Source organism: Hemicordylus capensis, chromosome 3 (genome assembly GCF_027244095.1).
Source record: "Hemicordylus capensis ecotype Gifberg chromosome 3, rHemCap1.1.pri, whole genome shotgun sequence".
In the NCBI taxonomy this organism is placed as follows: Eukaryota; Metazoa; Chordata; class Lepidosauria; order Squamata; family Cordylidae; genus Hemicordylus; species Hemicordylus capensis.
Window position 1 is genome coordinate 43226189 of NC_069659.1, and position 16946 is coordinate 43243134.

Genomic DNA, 16946 nt, shown 5'->3' on the forward strand with positions numbered 1-16946 from the left:
AGTAATATGGATTTGTAAAAATGCCATTTCCATTGACCTTCCTTTATATCAGTTGCCCTTCGAAATGGAGATCACATGTTTTTCCGAGGCGGCAGCCTCCAACTAGGTAACTTCTCCGTCCGACCGGATTGGTGTTGTCTGATGATGCTGCCGATAAGACGACGCGGTGCAGGCCAGCGCGGGGTCTGTCGCCTTTCCGTGGCTCGCTCGGTCTCTTCGGGGCTGGTGACGCCCTAAAAGGACCCTGGCTCCGCAGTCCAAGTGCTGCCAGCCGCTGCCCTGGGTCTTTGTTCTGCAGGCGGCGGACAACAAAGCGGCCTCTCCTCCTCGGCACAAGTCGCCGCAAGTGGAGCCGAGCGGGGCGCAGGTGGGAGCATCTTTCGCGCCTCTGGAGCTAAACGAGAGATTTCGCACGGCGGTCCCCAGCTGAATGTAAAGTGGCTCCTAGTTCCCCGCGCAGCGCTCAAGCGTGTGCTGCTGAGGAGATGGCTCCTGCTCTTCTTTTCTGCGCTGGCGAAAAGGGGTGCTCGGAAGAACAGCCCGCTTCCCCAGTGGTGACAGGTCTGCGCTGGCCAAAATCGGCGGCGCTGGCGCTGTCTAGAAAGGGCTCCCATCCCGCCCGCTCCTTCGGGGCGTCAGGTGTGCGCTGCGCTTTTGTCTCGGCCGCCGTTTGGAAACCGAGCCCGCGCTGCCCTTCTATCTCGGGGCCATATGGAGAAGCTGCGCTATTTTGATTGTCTTGTGTAAACATTTTAACATCGGGTCCTTAGAATCCAGAGCCGATCCCAAAGGGGATTAACGCATAATCCTCTCGCTCTATAGCTGTAGTGGATTAATTTCGTATTCTCTCAGTGGCTGGTTTGCTCCCTGAAGGCTCTAACAAAAAGACTCCGCGCTCCTTAAATGCGCCGTGGTATTGGGAGTTGTAATTGGAGATTTCCAAAGGACAAGTGTAAAAATGACACACTATTAAGACTGAACGTTTCATTCTGTGCCTTTTCAAAGAGGGACACAGAGGGGAGAGAGGAGGCTTCAGAGTCTGAGTGGCGGGGGGGGGGGAGAGATGACATTTTCCATCCACGGTTACTTCCAGGTTATGGGGAAACCCTCTACAACATCCCTCTGGTGGGCTCACTGTCCTCACCCCACCAGGAGCAGCGGCGTGTTCCCCCCTTCCCCCCCCCCCCGGTCGCCGATGTCTCCTCTTAGAGACATACTGATGCGAACTGGACCCAGCAAGCTACGGAGGAGGGAGGCGGCTGCAGGAGTAGTGGTGGCTGACCTGCAAGGAGCTGCCACTGCGCCCTCCTCTTGTTTGTTCTCTCCTGGCCCAGTTCTCCTGCTGTGCCACCCAGGGAAGTGGGGGCAGGCCGGGCCAACTGTGCACTCGCTCTCGGGTTTTCTGAGTAGCCTTGCTGGCCTCTCGTCTGCGGGCTAGAGGCGTTGACACATTCTTCCTCTGCGTTGCATGGTCGTGGGAACCGGGTACAACAAGCCCAGTCTTGGCACACACACCCCTCGGCTCGGTTGAGAGCGAGCGAGCAGGCAGCTCCTTGAAGGAGCGCTTGCCACCTACTCTGGCTCCTCCTGCTGCCTTTGACCGTCTCTGTAAGGCACCTCTCCCTGGGAGAAGGCTGGCGAGTCATCAGAGGCGGGTGGCTCCTTCTTGCGCCCCACTCTCTTGCGGATATATGCCGGTGAGGGAGCCCTCTCTCTGAGATTTTCTTGAGAGAATCTCTAAGGATTCACTTTCATTAACCCTCCTAAGCAGCAGGAGAGCACCCCGCTTTCTCCCCTTGTGTGAAAACATGTTAATGGAAACATCCTTACAAAGCTGTTCTTTTGGGGGTAGCTGGATTTGCGTCGATCTAACGTGCATTAGGTTTCACAAGGTCGTTCGGTCAAATCATTTGAAAGTAGGAGGGGTACGTGCGTGCCCTGGAAGCAGAAACGCGCCCCGTTTATATTTAATTTCAGTGGCAGCTTTAGGAATCAAATTCTGTTCATCGTCGCCAGTGTCCCTTCTCTTTCGCCCCCCTGCACGCCTGCTGCTGCCACACAAAAGATTTAGCCGTCCTCTTGCGAAAAAGCTTTCTTGTTAAAGGCTTTGGCCTTCTGACCACGGAGCACCAGCCGCCGCCGCCTCGTTTTTATTTTGCCCATATAACACGCGAGGAACTGGGAAGGTAATTGGGTTAACTACCTGATCTTCCTTCTGGGAACGAGGAGCGAGGCCCACTAAACGCCTCCTATAATGATAGACTATCAAGCGCGGCTCCCGATTTGCATCATCTTTAGCGCCCTTTTATTTCAGCACAGAGGCCTGTAAAGCCATCGCACTGGCAGAGCGGGGAGGCGAGGCGCACCTACAAAGGGTTAAAGAGGAGAGGGAGAGGGACTGGGGCGGTTGCCGGGGGGCGGGTGGAGCAGGGCAGGGAGCTGCTGTCTGGAGAGATCCTCTTGCCATTAAACACAAAGGAGAGGGGCCTTGGGAATCGAAACCCAAATCCACTTGTAATCACACGGAAGAATCGCGCATAATTACTTGAGCAACCTAGATTAAGATTGATGAGCCTTTAAAGCGCCGTTTCGGATCGATCCCCTGCCCTGAGCAGGAGCCCGGCCTATGCGCCGGCCGGCCTCGCGACGCGCCACGACATTGCCCTGCCAAAGTCGGGGTGGGTTGCAGGGGGGGTGGGAGAGAGATGGAGGCAACGCGGGGAGCGAGCCCGGCGCATGTGATCCCGATCAGCTGACTGGGGTCAAGAGGCCAGGCTGGCCTATTAGGCGAGGGAAAAACAAGAAAATGAAAGAAAATAGAGTTTGTATCAATATTATCCAGCCCCTGGTGGGCTTGCTTGAAAGCTGTCAAAGGCAGCAAGCGGAGCGTTTCTTGGGGCTGTGCGGAGAGGGGAGCGGCGGTGCCGGCAGCTGCAGGGCTGGGGAGGAAGTTAACGTTGCAATAATGCCTGAGACGCCACGTCTGGCGAATAGACGGGCTGATGCGGGCTAAGTGGGGAGTGGGAAGTCGGGCCTCTGGCATCTGCTGCTGCTGCTGCTGCTGCTGCTACGTGGGGTGGGGGTAAATCGAGGCCTGGCCGCCCAAGTGCCGCCTGGGTTTACCGCAAGCCGGCTAGCTCGCCCATCAGCTCCCCCAGCATCCTTCCACACTGCGAAGAAGCCGAGGAAGCGGCTGGAAATTCACCAGTCGAAGCACAGGCAGCCACTTACACGAGAGAGACCTAGTTTGTACAGAACATTTTACAAGCTTGGAATGAGCCTCTTTCCTTCCCCGCCCCCACCGCTACCAAGCAATGAACAGCCTCAGTTGGTTTGGATCGTTTGGTAGACTGGGGCTGTAAGATGTCTTGTTTGTCCCGCTTTTAAAACGTGGCGTCAACGTATTATCTGCATTCAAGTATCTTAGATGTGTATCTAAATATTCATTCACACCACGATCTTTGCCTTTACATCCCATTATTTTCAGTTTATGTGTTGTATGTACTCTGCGTAGGCCGTGGAATGGAATTTCCAAGAAATTCATCTAGGATCTGAGTGAAAAGCCTTCCAGATCCAATATGCTGCTGGCAGATCCTGATCCTAAATACCACCATACCTGGCTCTAAAGATGCAATCCAAGGTGGTTTACTAGGTGGTAAGCCCCACTGCACGCAGTGGGGCTTACTTCCGAGTAAACATGTATAGGATTATACCACACGACACGTTCCATTATTAGAAATACATCCCAATTGGTTTGGAGATCTACTTGCAATTGTGCGTGCTAGAGTTGTAATGCTATGCACATTTACTTGGGAGTAAGCCTTACTGAACTAAGTGGAATACACCTCTGAGTAATAGTGCTTACAGGCCAAGTCTGTGCATGCTTACTCCCAGGCAAATGTGAAAATCCGAAGCCCTAGGATCGCTCTGTAATATTTTGTTGGGAATATGTGGTCTTTTGCATTGAGATATTAAAGATTAGAAATCGGATATCGCAAGAGGAGGATAACCAAGAGAGGTTATCTCTGATGTCTTCCTAGTGAACCAAAATAGTTTATTTAAAATCGTCTCTATTCATGTACAATGTGGGACGCTTCCTTACATTACAGACGGAACACTTTCTTTTGTATTGGATGCCTCGCAGGGGATTTTATGTTGTGGGAAACAAAGCAACAACCTGAATAACAACAATATTAAAATGAAATGAAATATATTCGGTATCTTTAATGTCTAATTTGTATTGTAACCTGACCATTCGATACAGTAAAGAAACGCCCAAATAAATGTTCTTGTAAGTCGCCCTGATCTTCAGCGGAACTGATTTCCTGAACCTGCCTTAGATTGCGCCTCAAGAATCGTGTTGTGAAAATAAGCGCCCTCCAAGCCAGCTGGTCCTCACCTATTTAGGCTGCATTGCAATTCTATGGCCATTGACTGAACTCAGTGGCACATTGGGTCCGGCAGAGGAGATATTTTCACCTTTTAGACCGATTATCACCCCACCCCCCAAACTACCAAATTTCCCAAACCAGATCTCCCTGACTTTGGCATAAAGTGGAATCTTAACGAAATCTTTCACAGCCTCGGTCCTTCGGTTGGCTTTGGTTTGAAGGAGCTATGAAATGCCCGCTTCTCCTCTGGACTCCAAAAACGGCAGTTTTAGGCTGAAGTAACGCCCGTCCTTCAGGGAACCCGCTCCTTTGTGAGGCGCTCTCCTTTCCCCGTCTACTTGCAGCGCCGGGCACTTGGAGGAGGTCACTCCCAAAAGTCCAGAGTTCCAAAGGGCAAACAGGCAGGTCTACCCTAGGCGAGTTGCCCGACCCGTTGCCTCATCCTGATGCCACCCCTGTTGTCTTCCAGGCCCTGTGGTCCTCAGCACGCCGGCTCAGCTCATCGCTCCAGTGGTGGTGGCCAAAGGGACTCTCTCCATCACCACGACTGAGATCTACTTCGAGGTGGACGAAGATGACCCGGCCTTCAAGAAGATCGACCCCAAAGTGAGTACACAGGCTCCACAGGGGAGTTGAGGCGGGCGGGGGGAGGTTACTTTAACAGGGAATGGTGGGATGTTAGGAACTGTCTGGAAACCCCCTGAGCGACCCTCCCCCGCTCCTCCCCTTTGCTCTGAGCAGTTGCTATTTTATTAAAAAGCCCAGCGCGTTAATGATGTGAAATCCGCTATTACTCCAGCGTTCGGTTTGTAACAATCTCCCCCCCCCCCGCCTTGAAGGCCTTTGTATGAACGTGGGCAGATTTAGCAGTTAAGCCAATTGCTCTGAAATCCCTCGAGGTAATGGCGGGCCCACACTCCAGCCTTCTTCCTCGGGCACCGCACTGCAGGGGGCTTTCTCTTGAGCGGAGTTAAGCACAATAGTTCAGTACCTGGGGTGCTTTTTTGAGGGGTGCGGTTGATATGGCACAACCGGACTTGTATTTGGAGACGAAGGAAGGCCCATTTTCGAGGGGTGGGAAAACGTCATGTAGGCCTGAGCAGGAGAGATGGGGTGTTAGAAAACGCGGAATCTGCCTTTCTGTCTTTCCTTAACCTATATATTATATAAACAAAAAGGCCTCTCATTCATTTGAAACCAAACATTTTAGGCTTCTGCAACACACCTTTATCAACAGAAATCATATCATTTCGATTCTATTGTTGCCTTGGCTGTCATGGGAAGGTGAGGGAGAGACATGTTAAAGTCACATCCATGTGATTTTAATGTAGCCATAATTGAGAGTGATTTTATCACTACACACACGTAAATATACCATAATTGTGACGTTTCTAGATTGGGACGATCTGCTTGTTTCCCCCTTCATTCTTGACCGGAAGATCGGGATTTAGTGTGCCACCCTGATTTATTTATTTATTTATTTATTTAAGTGGAGTTGGCAACATGGCGACTCTAACGGTTTTTCTACAGCAAGTCCAATGGTAGGCAGAGGAGTTCCTAAAATAGTTGAAGTTTAACGTCGTTACCTGGCCGATTTCAGCTTCTCCTAGCCCCTCCATACTAGCCCGAACTTCTGCCCTTTGGCGTCTAATAGCATCCGGAAGGAATTGCCTACTGCTAGGAAAGGGCATAACTGGAGCTCTGACGGATGCGCCCCATTTGTTCTGGCTGGGTGTTTCGCGAGCCAGGCGCTCGTTTCCCCCCAAATACAACTGGCAACAGCCTTATCGCAAAGCCAGTGTTGATTAGGGCAAAGGTAACCTTATTCACCTTAGAATTGTTGGCTTGAGCTCTGCAACCTATAAATTTTGCAGCTTTCCCTCCCTTCTCCTCCTGAAGCGTTAATTTTCTTCCAAAGTAGGCTTACTCTGCAGTCGTGACTTGGGCTCCGCTCAAAACCTGCCGCGTCAACCTGGTCCAGTAAATCTTTGAAAAGTAGATTTATTTTCTGATGGTTGTAAAAATGTTACTCGGTTAATTACCACACACTGGAGTGTGGCAGTTGTTGATGGCCTCCAGGACCCAATTTTTAGCATATGTGGCAATGACATATGTATGTATGTATTCTCTTAAGCAAACTACTTTAACAGGGGAATAGAAAAAGCTGCAAATGTTTCCAGAATCTAGCAGATTTAGAATGGTTTGCAGAATAAAGCACCAACCCAAACGGAATCCAGCACTGAAACGCTTGACTAATATTTATTTTACTTTATTTATTAGCTTGTAATTAAATAAAATCAGCAACAGAAATGTAAATCTAGGTCACAAAAAGTAATTATCCAGTGTATTTCAAGTGCATTTTTCAAATATATAATTCCAATATTCACAATTATATAAGCAAAATCCAAATTTCTTCTGAATATATTTAAATAACATTTCAAGTATATTTATGGAATGTTAGAAATAGAACAAGCAATATATTTGAAACAAAAATGTAAACTTTTAAGTTTAGACACTTCAAAAGACAATTAACAAAAGTACCATGATAAAATCTACCTTTTTAAATGGTATCTTCTTGAGCAGAAAATGTCTTGAAGTATCCAAAATGGCATTTAACTTCTGTTCACCAAATCACAAAACACTAACATCCACAATTTCAAAGACAATGTGAGATCACAATATTCCAAACAAATTAAAAATGTACATGGGGGAAACAGTTGTGGGTTTGTTTGTTCAGATGGCAAATCCAGATCAGCTTTTACGCACAGAGAAGTTTACATAAAAAATACCGGCCTTGTTATAATCCATTGGTCTGGTTTCTAGGCAGAGTGGTCACAATCAGGCTAAATTACAGCCGATATTGCATTTCCCCAGGTGATAATCATACACTTTTTCAGACAGGATGTTCAGATTGTGATACAGACAAGAGTCATAATACTTGCTGTTGGTTTTGTGTGCGTGTGCGTGTGTCTGTGTGCGTGGACGGCCTCTTTCTTGAACGTGGGACGCTGTTTCCATTGCCGGGTGACGATACTTGACTTTCTCAACAGAATCCTCGGAGCAGGAGAGTTGAATAGTTTTAAGACCGCCCGTTCATCGCCTTCTAAAGTTTTTCCAAACTTTTGGGGTTGGTGAGTATTTCCCTCGCCAGCCGCCACGTTTGTTTGGCCGCATTTTCTAGGGCCGAATGAGGTTTGCCCTGGAAGAGGTCTAAATTGGGCAAGAAGTAATGCGGACATCGCCTGCACTGCAGGCAGGAGATGAGCTGCAGCAAAATCCCGTTGAGGCGGTCGCCCAGGCAAGACTCGTCCCAGTCCGACTCCCGGGGATGCTTCTCACACTCGTACGAAACCAGAGTCTTCATGTGGTAATTGTTGAGGGGTTGCCCAGGTAGCTCCAGGTGGCGGTCCCGCAACGTCTTGAGGATCGAGAGGCACTTCTTTCGGCAGCCGCCCATCTGCAGCCTGTTCTCGGCTTCGGCGAACTGCAAGACCCAGGCGTCGCTCTCGGCCGAGCTCTGCTTGCCCGCCAGCGAATGGCACTCCTTCGACAGGAGGTTGAAGCCTTCGGCTTTGACCTCGGCGACGCGGTTGGGTCCCGGCCAGGGGATGTGGGGCAGGGGCCAGTGGGCAGCGCTCCTGGGCCAGATCCCGGTGCACTTAAACGCCGGCGTGATCTGCACCACGTATCTGTCCCGGATGCGCAGTTTCACCTCGCTGGTGTCCGCCACCATTTTCACCACATCTCGGTAGCTGCATTTGTCCACGGCTTGGGCCACCAGAGTCTGAAACCGCGATCGGATTTTGCGGGCCGAGAGGTAGCCCGAGGCCGTGATGAACTCCACCCAGAGGGACATGCTCCTCTTGCGCCCGTCGCTCAACTTGAGCACCGCGCAGCCGGGCAAAGAGCCGTCGTCCACGAAGTTGAAGACGCCCATCTGGTTCAGATAAAGGACCACCTCGAACTCGGTGGGCGAGATGACCTCCAGGCCCTCGTAGCGGTTGTCCATCTCGTTCAGAGAGCTGATGAAACGCGGCTCCTGCACCTCCACTTCCTTGAGCACGTCCGACACCACTTTGCAGACTTCTCGGATAGTTTTCGCGATGGCCGCTTTCCTGGCTTGGCATTTCTCGTTGTAGTATTTATTCAGATGGTACACCAGCTTGGCCTGGGCCGCGATCATGTTAGGGCAGAGATCCGGATTGTAGACCGGAGTCTCGCAGTAGGCTGTGGGATCCAATGCGGCTGCTAAGGCTGGAGCCAACTTCAGAGGAGAAACAGGCTGCTTTACACTCGAAAACGTAACCAGAGGCTTGGGAAAGGCTCTGGACTGCTGCCGCCGCTGCCGCTGCTCCGCTCCTCCTCAGATGCGTTCTCTTCTTTCAGGCTGCTGGATGAGATCTGTGGGTCTTAACAAAAAAAAAAAAAACACCAAAAAAAAAAAAAGCCCCACCACTGATTTTTTTTTTAAAGAATCCTTCAGTGAGCGGTAAGAAGCATTGAGATCTGTAGGGTTTTGTTTTGCTTTGTTTTAATCAAAGTTTGAACCCAGATACAGCACGGCTCCCAGTAGTCAAAATAATAACACCTCTGGGTATGTATTTATTTATGTTTCTCCTGGAGTAGCCACTGTATGTGCAAGGTTGTTAGACGGTGGGGAAAGTGCTGGGTCTCTCTCTCTCTCTGTCTCAGTGTGTGTATATGTCAGAAGAAGCTGGCTGTTGGTTTGTATAAGAGCCCAGATGCACTCGTGTGGAAATTATAAAGGCAGGGCCAGGCGGGCGGGCGGCCAATCGCCACTGGGCTCGTCACGGCAGCCTCCTTCAGCTCCAGCCCGGTTAATTAATCCCTCTCTTGGAGATAGAGAGAGAAACACACTAACTAAAGGTAGGGGGCTGATGGCAGAAAACCACCGGCCAGGCCACCTACCCATTTGGGAATCGAGCCGGATCTGTTGGCTTAGGTGCGACACACTGACGTTGGGAAAGGGAAGGACCTCGCCCAACTCTCGACTCTGTCTTCAGGCACCCAGAGCCCGTGCATGGCGCAAAACGGGACTGCAAGTGTCAGTAACCGGCATCCTTCGACTGGCGACCTGGAGAGGCACTTCGCTCTTGGGGAAAGAAAGGGGAGAGACCTCTCTTTTCAAAACTTGGCTTCAGCTGGCGCTGCCTGCTAGGCGTTGGGGGGACGACGATGCCTGCAGGGCAGGAGTTTCTCTCTCGTTAACCGGCTAGTCTAGTGTTAGGAACAACATCACCGCTCGTGTGACAGAAAATATCAGGAGAAGCCTCCTCCTCCCTCTTCCTTCCCCCTCCTTCTCCCCAATTAAATAGCAGGAAGGGCGATCTGACGGGTCTTAATCGATTGGATGCAAATGTTTCTGATTTCTACCTGGCTTCTTAGATTGGTAGCAGATGAATGAAGTATCCAGTCGGCGACCGGCTTTGACAGTTTTCCGGATTACGTTTCCGGAGCCCTGCAGCTGGTGGTCAGCCTCAATTGTACTTGCTAGTAATTAGTCGCATTGTTGCCTTTTCTATGTCACACACGTGTTACAAAGGTATCGAGCAGCATACGCCGCCTTTCTCAGCCTTCCTCCAAAATAAATGTCTGTTGGTCCGAAACCAGAAGTTTCATTTTCTCGTGGACTGCATTTGCTATTTGGATGCTTTTGTTTTGCTTTGGATAAGTGGGCTCCCGGGACGCAGGAAGGGGGAGAGGGAGAGTGGGCAGAGAAATCGCAGATGCTGGCAGGCAGCGCTCAGTCCATGCGGACGTTCCATAGTAGGCTTCGCAAGTGGGACCGAGATCACCTCCAGTGCCTTCAGCAGAGCTGCTCGTGGTACTGACCTTACAGCAAGAAACCCTCCCTCCCGCTCCGCTCCCTCGTCTTCTTTTACTCGGAGGACAAAGCACAGCTCAGAATTGTAGGAAAACCCTGCAGGAGCTTTGCCTTGAGTGACTTCAGAGAGCGCCTAAGATCATCTTTAGTTTTAAAATTGATCGGGTGTCACCCAGAGAGAGTTAAACGGGCTTTAGTTCATTCTCAATCCACGCGATTTATGCCTCGATCCTAAAGAAATGATTTGGACCTGCGTTCCCTTGGAATCAGTGGGGCTTTCTTACAAATTATGTGCTTTAAGATTGCAAACCGATGCACACTTCGCTGGGAGGAAGTCCCATTCAACACAATGGGACTTACTTCCGAGTAAACATGCATAGGATTGCGGGGTATGTGTGTATTCTTGAACCAATTTGTTTAATACAGCATTTTCTCCCTAAAATTCCAAATCGCCTTTCACACGGATTCCAAGCACACGACTTCTATACGAACGTTTTAGGATTCGGCTGCCCACATTTTCGGTGCAATAATTAAACGTATTTATAGCTATCACTTTGTCCTAAACACGTTTGATTGGAAGGAAGTCCCTTAGTTTCAGTGAGGCTTTGCTGCTGCGAGGAGGTGTGTTTAGGGTTGCAGTCTGAGATGTTTAGGATCGCGCAGTTCAAGAGTGGAAGCTCTGTTGTGTCGAGTTGGGGCTTGAAAACAACTTCATAGTTATTGATGTTTTGGCTGGATTGTGTGTGTGTGTGTGTGTGTAATATCTGTTAACCCGAAAGCGCTGAAAGTATAGGAATCAGGCCGCCCACGGTGCGCTCAGTGCTTGAGCGTGTGGAGCCCGCGCGCATATCCACGCGCGCCCCTGTACGTGGGGTTTCCGACTGGCTAGGCGTGAGCTGAGAGGGGACAAACTTTCGGTTCCTCGATCCAGTGGGCATTACCCTCTGTCAGCGCCCTCCGCTAGCAACTACGGTATGCCTAGGCGAGGATCGTAAACGGCATCCCGCCCAGGCATATCCAGGCAGCAGTCCTGCGCGCTCCAGCTGTTTTGCTGGATGTGCCCATCTTTCCTGGACGCGGCCTGGCCTGTCCTTGGCTGCAAAAGGGCTCGCAAAGCTGCGCAGGAAGAAGAGCAGCAGGCGAGCAGCGAGCCGCCCCCTCGAGACGGGCCTGCGCTGCCTGCCGTTGACGTCAGGAGAGCACCGCGCAGCCCCCGCACTGCGGCCCAGACTGCCCAGGCCCGCCGACAGGTGGAGGCGCGCGCGAAGATCGCGCCGCGTGGGCCTGGAGGGGACGCCGTTCTCTTCCCTCACAGCCGGCCCTCTGGCCGCGCAGCTCCCGCCTCCCTTCGCACAGGGAGATGGCTTTTGCTCTCCAGCCACAGCCCGGTGGGCTGCGTGGCGAGGCAGGGTGTGGCGTTGCCTTCTCCCTCGCTCCGGCCCGCGCACGCTTTGGGCCAAGATGATGGGGGACTTGAAGCCTGTGGGGGACGGGGGAGGGGCGGGTTCTGAAGCTTCAGTCCCGTTTCGAGGCCCCCGGGACTGCTGCAGAGAGGCCGCCTGGTCCTGGTCCCGCTGAAGCCAGTGGCCATTCCAAGGGCTCTCGCGGCGGCGCTTTGGCCTATTTTAACACGTCCGCAGCTGAAAAGCTCCTGCCTCGACACACGAGCTTAGTTGACAGCAGCACAGAATGCATTCCTATCAAGCCGTCTAATGTGTGGCAGCCTTGATACCTCGAAACACAGCGGAGAGGCCGCTGAACACGCCCGACTGAGGAATCCCCCAGGCTGCTCTCCACCTCCTTCAGACAAAAGCGCCTTCACTCCGCCATCCTTGCGTCCTAGTGGCTGAGACGCCCCAGACAGCAGAGAGCCCTAGAAGTTCTGTTTCGTTTCCTTCCATGAAAGGAAGGCGCAGGCCTAAACACAGGATTAGAAAGAAGTCCCACTCAGTGGGAGTTACTTCTGAGTAAATATGGTTCAAGTGGGCTCTAACTTAGATGAATTATCAGTTGCACTTCTTAGATGCAAATCTTGCAAGTAGAATATTTACAGTAAGTACATTATTATAGCTGAGACAACAATTGCAGTGATTCATAGGCCTGACCAATTGGAGTAGTAAGATTTTGGCATGCCTAAGGCCTCAGTTGTCTGCACAGTTAACTTGAAAGTCAGTTTTGTTGCACTCAGTGGAGTGAATAGGACAGGGCACCATTTCCCACTGATTGGGATTCAGCCAGGTTAAATCAGTTTTTTACAGGCTTGTAGAGGATTGCTATTCTCATAGTGAAAAACCTTTTTGGTTTTTAATTAATTCAATAATTGGCACAGTATCAAGATAAAAGTCTTGAACTGAAATTTATGAACAATATAAAATTTATAGATGAAAGGAAATAATTTAGGGAATATTTAACTATTTTAAGTATTGAATGATATAAAATAAGCTACAGAGTTTAGATCTCTAGCTTTAAAATTAATGTAAAGTTTCAAACATCTTAGAAAATATTAAGGCTTTAATTTTGTTTGTTTTTGAAAGCTTTTTAGCATCCATTGGTAGTAGGAATGCTTTGAAACTGGTACAGTTCAGTGTGAATTTGGTAATTTATTTATTTTTTAAAGAAAACAGCCTGGAAGCTAGTCAGATGTGCTTGGATGTATGCTGAGTTTAATGCTATTGAACCCAAACTGATATGAATTCCAACAGTGCCTCTCTTTAATTAGGTTGTGGATTGGGCTGAATGTTAAGAACTTGCTTTTTGAAATTCATGTTCATAAAATAGTCTTATGTTAGGCAAAAAGATGCAAACTAAGACGCTTGTTTGAGGGTGGTTATGCTTCTGTCTTGAAAAATGTTTTTATTGAATTCTGATACCAGTTGAAAGCCATTTTCAGATTTAAACTTCGAGTTATACAGTTTTATTGGAAGCATAATACTTAAATAATCTAATCAAAATTATAATTGATAATTTTTTATGTAAGGAACTGAAGGTACAGGAAAGACTGAAATTGGACTGCCTTCAGTTTTCCTCTTGTTGTTTAGACCTGCCCACATTTACATCTTTGAAAACAACAACAACCCACAGTTCAAAGACATTCATATAAAATATTTTGTGCAAAATTATTTTATTATGCCAGAAGTCTATCTCAGTTTAAAAAAATGTATTCATACAAATATTTTGTGTTCCAATAAACCTTTTCAAAAATCACTAATATCGTCATAGTTAGTGGGGAAAGTGTTGATTGGTTAGAATAAATACAATTGCTTAAATGCTTAAACTTATATCCCATTTACTTACTGTGTAATTGTGATTCTAGACACTGCTATTCATGAGTTTAGTTTTATTTTTTAATATCTGTCTATAGCACTAGGGAGATGGATTATGAAGTGGGTTTTATTAAATTATTTATCCCTGCTGGTGGAATGGGTTTGAAGGCTCATTGAATATATCTGATATTCTCACGCTTCCCCCCCCCACACACCTTTTCATAACACATCATCTTGCCAGCCAAAATGCATTTCCTTTTTGCATTAGAGAAATTAAACTCATATATTTATTGAGGGTTCACTTTTATTGTCATTTTTATAAAATAAAAAGTCTTTAGTGTCTTCCAGTGTAATAGATGGTAACTTAAAGTTGTATTTCTTTGAATTGTTGCGGCTTTTTCAAAATGAGAAATAAGTAAAAGAAGAAAAGCAAATTTAAAAGGCTAATCTGAATAGCTTCTACAAAGCTTTTTTATGTTTAACTTCCACAGATGGAACACTTTATCTGCAGATAATATGCATTATTACATTACAGATGACTCATATATATGTTTGTATATTTGGTGTTTTGAAGCAGTTTAGGATTGCTTGGAAAGGGATATCAAAAGAGAAGATCCATTATGCTCCTGTGTACATTAATGTTATGAATTCACACTATACAGTTACAGACTTCATTCCACCTCAGGGCTTTCTACATGTGCACTCTAGAAAGAGCTCTGACTGCTCCCCTCTCCCCACCTCCAACTATTAAGGTATTGCAAACTTTTTAGCACTGCCACTCAGTTTTGAAAAAAGTGATCTGAGCTGTCTTCAAAGTGAACATGTAGATTGTGTTTGCAGTTCAGTTAGGGAGAGGGTGCTTTAGTTGCATGCCTGCCACCTGCACTCTGGCTGAGAAATGCCCTCACACCTTTGTGCCTCAGTCCCAGTACTGTAATTATGCATATGGAGGAGAGGTCTATCATCAGCTACTAGTCAGAGGGCTACAGGCCACCTCCAGCCTCAAAGGCAGGATGCCTCTGAGTACCAGTTGTGGGGGAGTAACAGCAGGAGAGAGGGCATGCTCTCAACTCCTGCCTGTAGCTTCCAGCGGTATCTGGTGGGCCACTGTGTGAAACAGGATGCTGGACTAGATGGGCCTTGGGCCTGATCCCACAGGGCTGTTCTTATGTTCTTATGCTAGCTATTGCCTTCCCTCCTCCTTTACCTCCCCCAAGTTGTGTGGACCATCCAGCCTGGCTGAAGATGGGGGGCGGGCGGAATCAGCCTGTATTTCTGCAGCAGATGGGGGTTGGAGAAGAGAATGTTGCTCTCCAACTTCCTCTCCCTGAATATTTGAAATGCAGCTTCTTTCAAACATGTCAAGGATTGGGTATAAGTCCTTTCCCCAGATACACAATCTAGTGCTATGATTCTTAGGAAGCAGTAATTAAACCACCACAAGGAAAATGCACATTTAGACAAAATTCAGGAATTCGTGTCACTTTCAACTCAAGTATGTGTGAACAGCGGTTCATAACCAAAGAACCAAGCTACTTCTTTCCCCTTGGGCTAGCTGTGTGACTGCACCAAATAAAACAAGATATTCAGTATATTTCCAAAACAATATACTAGATACTGCTGTTATGAACATTTGGGAACAGCCACTAAGATTTTTGAGGGTTTTTTTTTTAAAAAAAAACCTCTTATGTGGAATAATTACTTTTAAAAAGATAAATGCACTTTTTTTTTTTTTGCACAAAAACAGGTTGTATTGTGATGCTGAATAAAAGAAGAACAAAATGGGGAAATGCATTGGCTTATTTGTTAGGTTTATTTCTGTATCAACAACTGTATCAAAAGCAAACATTTCCCAGCTTGCCAGATTTTAGTTAAGCAGTCCAACAGTGACATTTTAAGAATCCTACTTTGAGAATGCTCTTTTTTCGCCCCTGAATCCAGAATGGACTGTGGAATCAGAAGGGATTAGCTTCTTTTAATCTACTACATCTGTAGTGGGTCATCCAACAGAACTCTCATTACTGTTTTCTGTTGTATATGATTAAGCAACTAAAATATTCAATACTGACCTTGAAAATAAATCAGCATGTGTTGGATAAACAGCTTTGAAAGCTTAAAGTAATCTCTCCTATAAACAAGATTTCTAAAATGTATTGCTTTAGTGGAGTGAAGATAATTACTAGAAGTGGACATAAGTAAAAATGCAGCCGGATATTAAAATAAATATAAGTGCATATATTATCAGATCAGAGTTATTCAGACTGTTAGTCTGATCTGCAGCCCAAGCTAGTTATGTTAAAGTGTTCATAGTTAAATAGATTTTGATTTAACTTTAAACATATTTATTTGGAAGTAAGTCCCATTGATTTCTGTTTAATTTGCCTCTAAGTAAGGGCAGCTCTAACATGCATTTGTCACAGTTGAAGACATTATATTCCTGCATACTATTCTACAAAAACCCATGTGTGCACATGAGTTTTTCTTTCAGTAGTATGTATCTTCAGGGTGCTACCACAAAAATTTAGAAAAGCAAGTTTCAAATGTATGTATGATACTGAGCACTTTGCAGGACTTTTTTTCTTATTGTACAACCAGACACAAAATGTGCAATTCTTTAACAAATGGGTCCGGGTGGCAGCGGGGGTGGGGTGGGGAGTGTAGTTCTAAAAGAACATTGGTTTAGTTCAAAAATGCAAAGTGGATTTTTTGCAAAAGTGATATTACTGTATGTTAGATGATATTAAAAATGACTAATGATAATGAGAAAAGTGATATGAGTAGTTCAGGCTCCTCTAGAACCCAGACCCTGATCAAGCGTGCCCATTTCTCCTCCCGCTTCCAACGGTACTTCCTTCAGACTCCACTGCTACACCCCACAGAGTCTTCACCAAGGAATACAACACTCTTCTGCAATAGTGCTGTGAAATTTCCAGTTCTGAGGATTCCGCCCCCCCCCCACTCTATGTGGGCTTCTGAATGTCATGGATTCCATGCAACAAAGTTTGTGTGCATAGTTAAGAAAAATGCATAGATGTATGTTGTAGCAGCACATGCTGCACACACGAATTTTAAATTTTCCTTTAAAAAAGCCTTTTTTAAAAGGCACTTTGCATGCAACTCACTTAGCATCTAAACCTCACAGCTTCAAATATATGTATACATGCAAAACCACAATTTTAAGCATAGCTACTTGAGAATAAATCTAGTGCTACTGAAGTCAACTGGCCTAAGTGCACAGTACAAAGGAAGATAGTTGTCAGTCAAGTCCCTTTGAAATCGATGTCATATTTGCAGTTATACCTCATCGAAATCCTTAGGGTATATAGTGTAGATATCTTCCTTCTGATATGCCCCCTTCAGTTTAATAGTGCTGTGGCTCAATCTTCTGTGATGACAGCTGATGCAGAATGTGTCAGTTTGTCCTTTGATATAAGGCAAAGGAAATTG

At 47.2% G+C, this 16946-nt stretch overlaps 2 protein-coding genes across 13 annotated transcripts in view; one reads left to right on the forward strand and one right to left on the reverse strand.

The window, feature by feature from the left end:
* The window catches only part of NBEA (neurobeachin), a 670094-nt gene that overhangs the window by 417801 nt on the left and 235347 nt on the right, over positions 1-16946 (forward strand). For all 11 annotated transcript variants that reach the window (XM_053311836.1, XM_053311837.1, XM_053311835.1 and 8 more), the window contains one exon: positions 4861-4997. In XM_053311836.1, coding sequence (XP_053167811.1) covers positions 4861-4997 — 137 coding nt within the window. The remainder of the gene's footprint in view (positions 1-4860; positions 4998-16946) is intronic.
* MAB21L1 (mab-21 like 1) lies at positions 5034-9699 on the reverse strand. 2 transcript variants are annotated; one of them, XR_008320087.1, is made up of 2 exons: positions 5978-6270; positions 5034-5486 (listed from the first exon to the last, which is right to left on the reverse strand). XR_008320087.1 is itself a non-coding variant. In XM_053311846.1 (2 exons), exon 1 carries the CDS (start codon positions 8572-8574, stop codon positions 7495-7497), a length of 1080 nt encoding a protein of 359 aa, XP_053167821.1. In that variant the 5' UTR covers positions 8575-9699; the 3' UTR covers positions 5035-5486; positions 6948-7494. The 2 variants fall into 2 exon arrangements, 1 of the variants encoding a protein (XP_053167821.1); XM_053311846.1 differs by lacking the exon at positions 5978-6270 and adding an exon at positions 6948-9699 and having other exon boundaries at positions 5035-5486.